The sequence below is a fragment of the Drosophila virilis genome, chromosome 2 (assembly GCF_030788295.1).
Source record: "Drosophila virilis strain 15010-1051.87 chromosome 2, Dvir_AGI_RSII-ME, whole genome shotgun sequence".
Taxonomy (NCBI): Eukaryota; Metazoa; Arthropoda; class Insecta; order Diptera; family Drosophilidae; genus Drosophila; species Drosophila virilis.
Window position 1 is genome coordinate 29,697,484 of NC_091544.1, and position 11,724 is coordinate 29,709,207.

Sequence of the window (11,724 nt, forward strand, 5' to 3'; positions counted from 1 at the left end):
TAAAATGAGAAATTTGATAAAACTTTATATTTGGCTTGCATTAAGTTATTTTCATGTAGTTATTATTCGTTTCTTCATTAATTACTCTTTATATTTAAAAATTTACTGTACCAGAAGGAGACGCTACGGATATTGTCAATTATACTTAAATTTTGTTTTAATTTACCTCAATAATCATAGCTGTTACCCGCCAAAAGAATCTAGATAATTATATATAGGCAAAATAATTCATGGTTCAGTTCAGCCACGGAGCAGCCTGCTAGGCACGTACAAAATGTTTACGCATATTGTAGCCGCATAAAAAGATAATTCAACAAGCCGTAGAATAAACAACCATCAACAATAAATCAATAAGAATTGGTTACACATTAAATAACTCAACTTGGATAATCGAAAAACTCTGAACAAAAATGCGATTGTCTTGGCCTGCCAGTTTCAAGTAAAACTGCTGGCCAAGCGGGAAAGGTCAAATAGAACAAAAAGACATAAAGCGCTCATGTAATCAGGCAAAAATTTAAATATTTTTGTCATTTTCTATTTTAAGCGAAAAGAAAAAAAAAAAAGAAAAAACAAATTGTCAATGGCTCAAGGGCGCAACGGAATCAGATTTCAATTGGATTGCACTTGAAATGCAATACATATATAATTAAATTACGTATACGTAACGTAGCGAATTGTTACGTATACGTACGGTTGTACAAGCATCTATGATAGCTGGGTAACAATGGTTAATTCAGTGTCATAAATCTGCTAAAGCGCAAGCACGAAACCAACTGACGAACTGTCAAACCGACAAACTGTCGATCCACATAAACATAAATATCGCAAAGATGCCGCAACCGGGCTGCAGCCAGCTTAGAACATTTTCATCTATAAATGTCTCTTGCCGTTTGCATGTGGCTTGCAGTTGGTTCTGACGAGTGGTGCTGCTCACTGGCAAAAGGTCTTAAGGACTCGAAATACGAAAACAACTAGAACTAGAAATTGTTTATTTATTTTGCCATGCTGCTACAACGTTACGCCGCCCTCTTGGCAGGTGAGTAAAGCCCAACATAGCTGCGGCTCAGGGTCGGTTTCGGCATGCGGAGCCGCAGCGCGTAACTCAACAGTGACCGACCCGCCTCATCATTATTAGCACTTCCTTTGGAGCTGCTGTTGCCAGTTGTTGTTGTTGTTGTTGTGGGCGTCTGTCTGTCTAAGTTTTTGCTGCCTTGCATATTTACGAGGCATGCGTCTTGTTTTTGGCCACAAGCGAACAGCAATCGCAATTCTTAACAGCCCATAGATGTGGCAGTGTGTTGTTGTGCCACAGTGGCACGTGCAACATTCTAAGTTGAGTTTCCAATTCAAATTAGTCTGTGTATATAATTAATTGTACATTCAATTCAATTTATTGAATTATTTATATATGCTATTGAATATAGTAAGGTTTAACTTAAATCAACATTGCAATCAAATAATTAAGAATAAGATAATTCTATGTGAAATTAATTTTTCCAATCAACAAATTCAACACAGCTAAACTGAAAACATTTTTTTATGGAAAGTTGTTTTTATTCAATTTTTAATTTATTTATTTCAAAAGGGCACTTCCTTTAGCATTGTTTACTCAATTCATGCATCAATTGAAAACAATTTCGCTTCAACTTCAAATCAAAAAAATAGTTAAATATTAAATTTAACGCATTTCATTTTGTTTTTAAAGAAAGCAATAAGTTTGCCGAAATTGCAATATTTTTAATACGTTTATTTAATTTACAAGCCAACTAAATTAAATACAATTTACCTTCAGCCTCAAAACACATTCTAAATATTAAATTAAACGCACACATTATTTATGTAATTGAAAGTTTAATTAAATCGAATTGAATTCACCCATTTAATTTCAATCTCGCGGTTTTCAACTAATTTTTCATTAATTCAACTTGAACCACTGTGCTAGACACCTGAGTAGGAAACTGATAAATAAAGATCGCAATGTAGAACCGTCCGCATTTGCTATCAGTGGCAAGCATCGCATCTGGCATCGTACTTGGCCCTAAATTGAACATGGGCCGAACGCTGTCGAAGCTGCGGCTCAGTTCATTTCGATTTGTTGCGTCGACTGGTTCGAAACTCGGAGCGATCAGCCAAAATCTTTACCAGATTTTACGCAATTAGAAAGCTTTAATGTTCTTGAATTCAATTGTTCCAGTTTTCCTGCTGCTCTGGTGCGGAAGTGGCGCCCAATTGCAGGTGCAGGTGAGTTGGCAATACTGTCGTAAAAGAAGACATATAAAATTCCCCTTCTCTTTCGCGTCAGGCACAAAGCGGCTATAACTATGTGCGCCCGGAGCTTCCCACCACGGCAGGCGGCGGAGCAATAGCGACTCGTTTGCAGCCTGGTGCCTATCCCACGGGCACAGCTCTGCCCTTGACGCCTGCGCCGGCCACAGCCTATGGCGCCGGATTGTTTCCTTCGCCAGCTGTGAGCTATACGCCGAGTGGACAGGCAACGACTGCTTTTGGAGCACCTGCCACAGCTCCCGTTGGCAGCGTCCCCAATCTGCCAAGACGCCCTACTGGCTCTGGTTTACAGAGCGCATCATCTGCAGCCCGCGGCGGTCCTTACGGCCCACAGCCGCAGTATAGCAACACAGCAGGGGCATCGTCGGGTGCACGTGTGCCCCTTGCGGATGATTACAACGACGGCGCCGATGGTGACTACTCAGCCATACCCGGAGAGCCCGGCGTGGACTATCCCGTATACGCCCAAGTGCCACGCACCAATTTCGACTGCTCACAACAACCACTTCCGGGCTACTATGCGGACATTGAAGCCCAGTGCCAGGTATTTCACATATGTGCACTCAATCGCACCTACTCCTTCCTGTGTCCCAATGGCACAGTGTTTAGCCAGGAGACGCTGGTCTGTGTGTGGTGGAATCAATATGACTGCGTCTCGGCGCCCAGTCTGTACGCTAACAATGCCTACATCTATGACTATAGTGGTACCAGCTCTAGCTCCAGTTCCAGCAATCTAAATCTGAATGCCAATGTATATCGAGGTGGTTCGCAGCCTGTGAATACGGCCTACGGTGCAGTTGCTCCATCTACCCCTGCAGGTGGCGCGTTGCGGGCTACTGGTGCCCCACAGATTGCAGGCTACAATGCACAACGTGGAGCCTATGCCTCACCCTCACCCACGCCCACACAAGCGCAATCTTTGTATGGTGCAGGCGCCATTATACGCCCGGCTGGTGTCTCAGGCACTGTGTCTGCTCCGGGTGCCAATCGCTTAGCGCCAGCCACAGCTGCTGCTGGTCTGGCGGCCACCGCGGCGGGCTTACTGCCCGACAACGCTGTGGGCAGCTTTGCTCAACCTGTCGTTGCCGTTGGCAATCGTGAGTATCTGCCACCGGCCACCGTAAGCCAACGCCAACAACGCACTCAAGCATAGGCGTAAAGAAATCCAAGCATCTGTACCCGGTTAAATGGCAATAGACTCGGTTGACCCTAGGCTTAGCATATTTAGCATTTACATCCACACACTTAGGAGCTCCTTACACAACTATTGTAGTTAAAACTAAATTCATATGTATTCAGTTCTTATACTATATATAAATTGCATTTGCTTAAAAGAATTTTCTTTAATATTTACAAGGACAAACTTGAAACGTTAATTGACTTCTTTAAATTTAAGCTTAAGACGAACAGAATTAAGTAAAAAAAACTGAAATGCTCAGTTTTAATGTTTTTATAACAGCTTCAAAGTTCTAAACCTTAAAAAAAGATACTTAATCCCTTAGAAAATAGTTCGTCTTCTTGCTGACAGTTAGGCTCAAGGTTGTGGGCTCCTGAATTATAAATTTAGTGTTTACTAAGCTCACTAAGAAAATCTAATTGCAGCATCTTTTTGGACATGGTTCGTTTTGCCCTAGCGTCTTTTAACAACTTTCCATAGTGCTGTTTAAAATCTGAACGTAAATACATATGTCTGCCCCTTTTCAACTTGGGTTCACCTTGCTTGGGCAGAGGTATAGTGGGATTAAAAGCCATTTGCGTGCTGTCGTACTGTACAAAGAGTTCATGTGCATTGCTGGAGATGATAAACAGATACGTTAACAAACATTTAAGCTGTGTATATAAGACTATATTACTCACAGTTTGCCAATATCTGTGGGCAGCGCACCCTCACCGGATGCAGGCACGCCATTGGCTATATGCGCAGCCATGCGACGCACCGTGGGATGATAATGCCGCGCCAGCAGCGAGAGCTCATAAAGCGAAGTGCTCGCCGCATTACAGTACTCAGGATCATCCAGTTCAGGATCATAGCGACCGGAGCCAATAGTGGTGTCTGTATCGAGTAGCGCATCCAGCACCGAGGTCAGCTGGAACGTCTGCTTAATTGTGCCAAGCGTGGCCAGTGTGCCATTGTGCAGTAGATGAAGACTGCCTGTAAGCAGACGCTTAACAAAGGCCATCAGCCGCTGTTGGCTCATGTTGCGCCGTCTCTTAACCAGTACCTCATCCAGTGTGCGTAGAATAATGGCAAAATCATCATGATTCTTGCCCGCCTGAACGACCAACATATTGCGATAGAAATGCTGATAAAAGCGAATTGGATCTATGTTTAAGACTTCACCCTGGCCGGAGAGTATAACGAAAATGGTTTGGATGCAATGCAGCTGCTCGCGATAACCCAATTCCTGTTCCTCAAGTATGCGATTTAGCACATCTATGAGATCGGAAAAGAACTCCAGATTGATAACATGAGCGAATCTGTAAGTCAATATATAAGTTATATTCTCTAATCGGGATGTCAATTGCAGTACTCACTCCGCCAGACCCTCCAGTATCGCGCTTAGCACCCGCGACGTGGGATCATTCTTGAGCACACGGAAATATATTGTGAAGACCATTTTGATAATTTCCGTCAGTTTGTGGTGCTTGGTCTGCTTATTTTCTTCGGCACGCGTCTCCTCTAGTTCTTTATTGACCTCAGTGAGTTTCTTGCGACGCTTGCGCTCCTTCTTGGACAAGCTAAGCAGACGCTGGCGATGCGACTCCAACTTCTTTTGCTTCAGTTCATTTTCCTTTTCAGCATCCAGGTTGACATGCTTGATCTTAAGGCCCATCATGCACGTTATGCACTCGACATGCACGTTGTTCTGCTTGGACTTGATCAGGTGATTGATGCGACGCACAATAAACAATGTCATATCCAGCCGCTTGTCGTTGCCGAACAAGGTGCGGAAGCATTGATTGACTGCCACACGCATCGTTCCATAGTTGCAGTTTAGCATATAGACCAGCAGCTGGGCAATGTTTTGGACGTAGTTGAAGTAGGGATGTGCTATTAGCAGATCGCACATGCATTGCACTGCTACAGTGGCCATTTTGATGGTTTGTGGTGTCTTTTGGCCACCACGTTTGTTCACCTGGGCCGTCAGCTGTTCCAACTTCTGCAAAAACTTCTTGAACTGCTGCAGCAGCGCATTTTCAAAGGTAACACGATCTAGTGTGGCTTTGCGTACGGTTTGCATCTTGGTGTCCACCTGACCAACACGATATTCGGGCAGAATGTCCTTAAATATTTCCGTTATCGAAATGATTGCCAGTTTGCGCACAGCGAGAAGATTGGGAATGCCAGTTTCTGCATTAATTTCATCCATGAGTTCATAGAGCGCATTAATGTTGCGCATTTTATCCTCTGGTCTCTCCAGAATACCAGAACAAATGATGCCTATGCGATATTTTTGACGCTCTATTTCCTGCTGTCGGGCAATTAACAAATCTGTGGTCGATACCAGCTTCTGTTTGGGCATGGGCACCTCATCATTGACAACATCATCGTCGCTGTCTTCAAATACAGCATCGCTGTCTTCCTCTTCGTCCTCTTCAGCCTCTACTTCCTCCTCATCTAGCTCTGGCTTGCGTTTTGGTTTCGGTACATAGTCAACTTCTGTGGTTCGCGTTATGATCTCACCATCGCGAGATTTAATAGGCAACAAGTTGACTTTTACCTTTTGAGCTGACTGCTCTTTTTTGCTGGCTGTAGCATAGGCCATTTCCAGACTCACAGACTGCTGCTGCTCCTCCAATGGCACTGCCTTTGCCTTTCGCTTGCGTTTGTTTGCCTGCAGCAGGGCCAGATCATCACCGTCCAACATGTCCGCAACGTTGTCCAGTAGGTGCTCCCCGCCAAGCTCATCTCCATCCTCATCAGCATCGAGTTCTCGGAGCAGTCCAAGCGACTGCTGCTTATTATGTTTCTTGCGCTGCGCCAGATTGTCACGCTTGTGCGCCTTCTGAGAGAAGATGTTTTGTCCATGTTCACGTTTCGAGCTTAACTGCTCGCGTTTCTGTTTTATTTTTTGTTGTTGCTGTTTGCTCAGCGGTGCCTTCTTTGATTTCAAGTGAGCGGCTCGCTTCACAGAACTTATTTTTACCTTCTTCTGCAAGTGTCAATTATATATAAAGTTACTGAGTACAAATTAGTGCTTTATTTAACACTTACCGTACCCATTTTATTTAAATTTTAGTAGATAAAAGCGGCTATTAACAAAATTTAAAGCGAGCACATGGCATTTTCAGTTGCCAATAGCGATGGGAATTAATCGTTGCATATTATCGATAGTACTAACTAATCTATCGAATTTGTCACGTATCGACTGCCGCCGTGCTATTATAGTTCAGTGTTAATCAGCTGTGCGGTGATATTTGCATTTTACCACTAACAAAACAACAACCATATGTTGTTTGGTTGGAGTTTTTTCGATACATACGTTTATTATCAGAATGTCAGACGAAGAAGAGGACTACATGTCCGACAAGTTCTTAGCGGGGTGAGTAAATTATTAGATTTCTAGTTAGTTGGCTTTATTAATATATATACTCTTGCAGTCTACATGAAGTACGCCCCAGCTTAGTAAATAATCGCGCCAAAAAGCGTCAAATGCAAGTGCACACAAAACAGGAAGAAAACAGCAAGCGACAACGCGAAGCAGCTAATGCCACCACAGTAGATAATACGAGGCTACAACAGTCTTTAAATAAGCCGCTCGCAGCGGATAACAAAGGCTTTCAGCTGTTAGCCAAAATGGGCTACACGGCAGGCAGCGGCCTGGGTAAACAGGCAGATGCACGCATAGAGCCCATAGGCATTACTATTAAAAACGATCGCGGTGGGCTGGGACGGGAGGCAGCGATTGCTGAGCTGGCTGCCAAGCGACAGGAGCTGCGGCGAGAGCATTTGCTGCGCAAAGCAGGCATTGGACCCGGCGAGGAAATCAGTACAGAAGAATATCGCCGGAGAGCTACACAAAAAGCCGAAGAACGAAAGCGTAACTATGATGTAAAGCGTTGTCAGCAAACGTGCGAGTCGCTGGATCTGGCAGCAGGCGTTACAGAACCAGATCTAGACTTTTTCTGGCCGCCCAAACCCACAGAGTTAAGTGAAGACACAGAAGCCGAGGCAGTAGTTGAAGCAGCAGAGCCAGAAGAGAAGGAGGAACAGTACAGTGCAGGGGAGCAGCTGGAACTGCTGACCAGCTATCTGCGCACCTCCTACAAATTTTGTTATTGGTGTGGCACGCACTACGAAAGCGCCGATGATTTGGACAGCAACTGTCCCGGTTCGACACGCGATGAGCATTAGCATTAGAATAGGATCTAAATTAATAATTTAAGCGCCAGTTTCACAAAATACGTGCACATTTATATATTACAACAAATGGTAGTCAAAAAACAGTTATATATAGCGGTGTACTATGATTGAGTCGGGTTGAGGCGTACAATTAGAATGCGGCTACACGCGTCCTTCTAATTTCTGTATAAGATCGTGCGTCTGCTCGATGACGCTGTAGATAAATGGTCGCTCCATTGGATCGATGCGCAGCATGTACTTAATCAGTTCATGCATGTCCTGTGAAATCAAAAGTATTGAAGTAACGTTTATGTTTGTACTGATTGAGTTACCTCTGTATAAATTGAATCCTCAGGAATGTTTACATTGCCGCTGAGCACGGCCAAGGCAACGCTATCGCCACGCTCATAGATGGGATCAAATGGACTGTTAAAGTAGCACATGGCATACAGCACGCAGCCGAGACTCTAGTGGAAAGAAACAGTAAGCAAGTACTACAAAATTGATAATCAGTAACTCACCCAAATATCCGTGCGCTCGTCGATGGTGCAATACGTTTTCACCGTAAAAAGCTCGGGTGCTCGATAGACAATTGAGCTGCGCTCCTCAGCCTCGTCCTGTAGCCGTTGCGCATCTGATTGACCGCAAATTTGCAGGCGCGCCTCTGTCATGGAGCCGAGGTCCACAATGATTGGCTCAAAGGAGTCTGATAAGCATATGTTGGCAGTTTTCAAATCACGGTGCGCCAGCGGCACTGGCTTTGCCTCATGTATGGCCCGGAGACCTTCGCAAACGCCCAAAAAGATTTGCAATATTTGTGCCTCGGGCATATGATCCTGTTTCCGTGCGCGCAGCTGCAAGTGATCCGACAGCGAGCCATGCTTGTAGTAGGGCAACACAATGAACAAGGTGTTCGTCGTGTTTATCACAATGTCCGCCTGGCCTTTCAGCTCGTAGTCAACGACACGTATGACATGCTCCGAATCGATTTTACGACAATTTTCGATTTCACGCAGGGCGATATTCTGATCCTCGATGCTGTGGCAAGTTATGCGCTTTATCGCGTAGCTGCGCCGCGTTGCCGCATTCACCGCAAGGTCAATCAAACTGAAGCCTCTGCAGCAGATAGTGTAAACATTGAGATTAGATAGCAGTAGCTATGTAACGGGAATAATTGTACCCTTTGGGAGGGCACAACGAAATGGGCTAGAGATCTAGCGCAACTGTGACTGATAAGTATGACCTTTTGATGTTAGCAAGAGCTATTTACTAAGTTTAAATAAGTTTAGTGCTGACTTGAAGCTGTTACAGGGTATCTACCAGTCAAAAACCTTTCAAAACTCTCTGTAACGGGGCTTTTTATTTGTGGTTTGATTTTACCCTTGTGCCAGGCGTTCGCGTACTGTGTAGCGGGAGCCATTGATGTTAAGCTTTTCTTTGCTGCAAAAGCAGCCACGTTTTACAATCAGTGTCCATCCAATGCTGTGCATTTTACTTTCTCTAATTATTTATTTACAAGATGCACAAACTTCGAGCTTAAGAAACTACCTAAACAACAACAACTAATTAATATCGCGCTGCACAGCTGTTCGCAAAGACAGGGCTGTTAACTGCAACACATGCCACATGCCGATGTGGTGTTGCCACCTGGTGCAATATAATCAACTAAGTTAAACTCTATATTTTTAAACGCAATTTCAAACGCTTTTCTTTAATTTAATTAATAATGATAACCACGGAAGACGCTTGGCAGGATCTCATTGGCATCAGCGCCGATCCGCCTGACAGGCGCAATAAATGCGAGCAATGCAAGTAAGTCAATAAAACATAAACAAACTCACTTTAATGCACAGCCTTTCACAGACGACCCGTAGTTGTCTGCTGGTGCTCCGCATTACCTCAGCCGCCCCTGGCAGTGGCTTCGCAAATTGTGATACTGCAACATCCCGCGGAGGAGAAGCGTTCGCTGCGCACAGCTCTTATGCTGCAGCTGGGACTAAAACCTGGAAAATGTGTGGTTTACAAGGGCAAGCGATTTCCCAATGCCCGCCACCCAGCTGAGCTGCAGCGTGTGCTTGATTCGCCACAGACGCTACTCCTGTATCCTAGTAAAGATTCAGTGCCATTGGAGCAGATCAATCGGAGCACGGGACCGTATACTCTCGTGCTCATTGACGGCACTTGGCCACAAGCGAAGGCTATCTATGCCAGCAGTCCGGCACTGCATCGCTTGCGCCAAATCAAACTAATTGCGGTGGGCATTAGCGATTACATTATACGTACACAACCCACTGAGGGATGCTTAAGCACACTGGAAACGGCGGCGCAGTGTCTGGCAGTGCTAGAAGCGCAGCCTGAGCTGCGCCAAGTGCTAGTGCAACCGTTGCATGCACTATGCAAATACCAGCTCGATAATGGTGCCGTGGAGCACCAGTCAAAGGAGTTCCTGATGAAAACTAATCAATATCCCAAACCTATTGGTAAGAGGCTAAGTCGCTTATTGAACTACAGTAATACAGTGTGCGGCAGTGCCAGTCCTCTAGAGCAACAGGCGGTTGAGCAGAAGTCTTGATGAACGCGGTCACAATATGGTTAATGCTCTGTGCGGAAACGTGCTTTTACTTTTAATACATACTATAAACTATTTGTAATTTATATACACAATTATGTGTGCATATATGTGTTTCCAAGTGATTTTTGGAATTTAAACCATGGGTGTGTTTCTGGCATCTGTTAAAGCACGCATCATAGCACACTGTGCAATTGTATAGGTCCTAACACATGCATTCTGTTCATCCACTGCAATAATTATAAATTAAGAGTTAATCATGTTTTGTATATTTTTGCTGATTGCTCTACTTACTGGCCTGGGATTCACAAAACTCTATGGAATCACCCGTTGCTGGCCACATATATTTACGCACCACATCCGGATTCAGCTTGAAGTTTTCTATTATGCCAGCTTTTTCGAAGAAGCAGCGAAAGTAGCACTAGAACATATTCAATGAGAAGTATCTCTTCAGTTTTGGAGTCAGTCACATACCATGCTGGTCATATCCTTCTCATCGAATAGCTTGCCTGTGGTATTAAACTGCAGCACATTCGCTGGAATGATAAAATGTTTAGATGCATAGAAATATTTAATTTGTCCTTACAGGACTCACACATGGGCGTAACAAAACTAGCATTACAGGCATGCATAATCTCGTCAAAATCAATATAGCCCGCTTCTCTAGGCGCTTGGGTTGTGGTCGATATGTCATCCACATCGCCATCGAAGCTATCGTAATTTATTATAAATATATCGCCATTGTCCCGGGCGCGATCACTGAAAGCACTAGTAAGCCCGAGACTCATGCCCAGCACGGTCAACAGAGCAACAAAAATTTGAATTTTTAGAAACATTTTCGCAACGGTAAACCGACTTTAATGGAGGTTACGAGTTTGAAACTTATTTTATATGAAATATCGACCGTCAATTAGATAAACAAATTGCTCTAGTGACTTTAACACTACACGCAATAGACAGTTTCATAAGCAGAATAATATTTACGGAAATGGCGTGATAACAAATTGGTAAATATTATAATAACTTTGACACAATAGTTATAAATATTTAGTTTTGGTTGAACAACCTATAAGAGAGCGTTTCTCGGAATAAATATACAATTTATAATACAACTAAATAGGTTAGCCAATTTTGGTTAACTTTTCATTATTAGTGAGTGCAACTTGTATGTTAATAAATTAAAATAAATAGTTCTTTTCGGACTATATTATGATTGAAGTTCAATTCAAAGGGCAACTATACGGTACGCTACATTCAATTCTATCAAAAAATAATAGAGATAATCCCAGAGGGATTTGATACGTTTTTATGTTTATAGTCGATTCTTCTTCTTAATTAACTTACCATATGGTAGTAAGAACTCCTCGGCACAGGCCGTCCTAACCTCAAGGAAATGCGCATGAAATGCGCGCTGCACTTCCGGACTATCCGGTTCCGGTTGCAGATCCTGAGCGCGCGCCTCGATTAAGTATAAGCCGTATATTAACAGAATTCGAAGCAAATGGAGCCGTGACATCTTTACTTA

At 43.7% G+C, this 11,724-nt stretch overlaps 6 protein-coding genes across 8 annotated transcripts; 3 read left to right on the plus strand and 3 right to left on the minus strand.

The window, feature by feature from the left end:
- Nucleotides 1–897: 897 nt before the first annotated feature.
- Nucleotides 898–3,595, plus strand: LOC6632336 (uncharacterized). The gene is made up of 3 exons (XM_002056368.4): nt 898–1,036; nt 2,195–2,241; nt 2,303–3,595. Exons 1-3 carry the CDS (start codon nt 1,003–1,005, stop codon nt 3,437–3,439), a joined length of 1,218 nt encoding a protein of 405 aa, XP_002056404.1. The 5' UTR covers nt 898–1,002; the 3' UTR covers nt 3,440–3,595.
- A 5-nt stretch (nt 3,596–3,600) lies between these two features.
- Nucleotides 3,601–6,612, minus strand: Noc3 (Nucleolar complex protein 3). Its single transcript, XM_002056369.4, has 4 exons — nt 6,503–6,612; nt 4,822–6,440; nt 4,144–4,764; nt 3,601–4,078 (listed from the first exon to the last, which is right to left on the minus strand). Exons 1-4 carry the CDS (start codon nt 6,509–6,511, stop codon nt 3,850–3,852), a joined length of 2,478 nt encoding a protein of 825 aa, XP_002056405.1. The 5' UTR covers nt 6,512–6,612; the 3' UTR covers nt 3,601–3,849.
- Nucleotides 6,613–6,670: 58 nt separating this feature from the next.
- On the plus strand, nt 6,671–7,740 carry LOC6632338 (G patch domain-containing protein 11). The gene is made up of 2 exons (XM_002056370.4): nt 6,671–6,830; nt 6,889–7,740. The coding sequence occupies exons 1-2, from the start codon at nt 6,784–6,786 to the stop codon at nt 7,640–7,642; spliced, it is 801 nt and encodes a 266-aa protein (XP_002056406.1). The 5' UTR covers nt 6,671–6,783; the 3' UTR covers nt 7,643–7,740.
- Nucleotides 7,681–9,203, minus strand: LOC6632339 (serine/threonine-protein kinase 16). The gene is made up of 4 exons (XM_002056371.4): nt 9,011–9,203; nt 8,152–8,746; nt 7,963–8,097; nt 7,681–7,909 (listed from the first exon to the last, which is right to left on the minus strand). Exons 1-4 carry the CDS (start codon nt 9,118–9,120, stop codon nt 7,793–7,795), a joined length of 957 nt encoding a protein of 318 aa, XP_002056407.1. The 5' UTR covers nt 9,121–9,203; the 3' UTR covers nt 7,681–7,792.
- A 59-nt stretch (nt 9,204–9,262) lies between these two features.
- Nucleotides 9,263–10,303, plus strand: Dtwd2 (DTW domain containing 2). Of its 2 annotated transcripts, none has more exons than XM_002056372.4 (2): nt 9,263–9,442; nt 9,494–10,303. In XM_002056372.4, the coding sequence occupies exons 1-2, from the start codon at nt 9,357–9,359 to the stop codon at nt 10,200–10,202; spliced, it is 795 nt and encodes a 264-aa protein (XP_002056408.1). In that variant the 5' UTR covers nt 9,263–9,356; the 3' UTR covers nt 10,203–10,303. The 2 variants fall into 2 exon arrangements, with proteins under 2 accessions (XP_002056408.1, XP_070063844.1); XM_070207743.1 differs by having other exon boundaries at nt 9,264–9,438.
- Nucleotides 10,223–11,715, minus strand: Obp84a (Odorant-binding protein 84a). Of its 2 annotated transcripts, none has more exons than XM_015170355.3 (4): nt 11,544–11,715; nt 10,674–10,735; nt 10,494–10,620; nt 10,223–10,429 (listed from the first exon to the last, which is right to left on the minus strand). In XM_015170355.3, the coding sequence occupies exons 1-4, from the start codon at nt 11,713–11,715 to the stop codon at nt 10,335–10,337; spliced, it is 456 nt and encodes a 151-aa protein (XP_015025841.1). In that variant the 3' UTR covers nt 10,223–10,334. The 2 variants fall into 2 exon arrangements, with proteins under 2 accessions (XP_015025841.1, XP_002056409.1); XM_002056373.4 differs by lacking the exon at nt 11,544–11,715 and adding an exon at nt 10,795–11,035.
- Nucleotides 11,716–11,724: the final 9 nt, after the last annotated feature.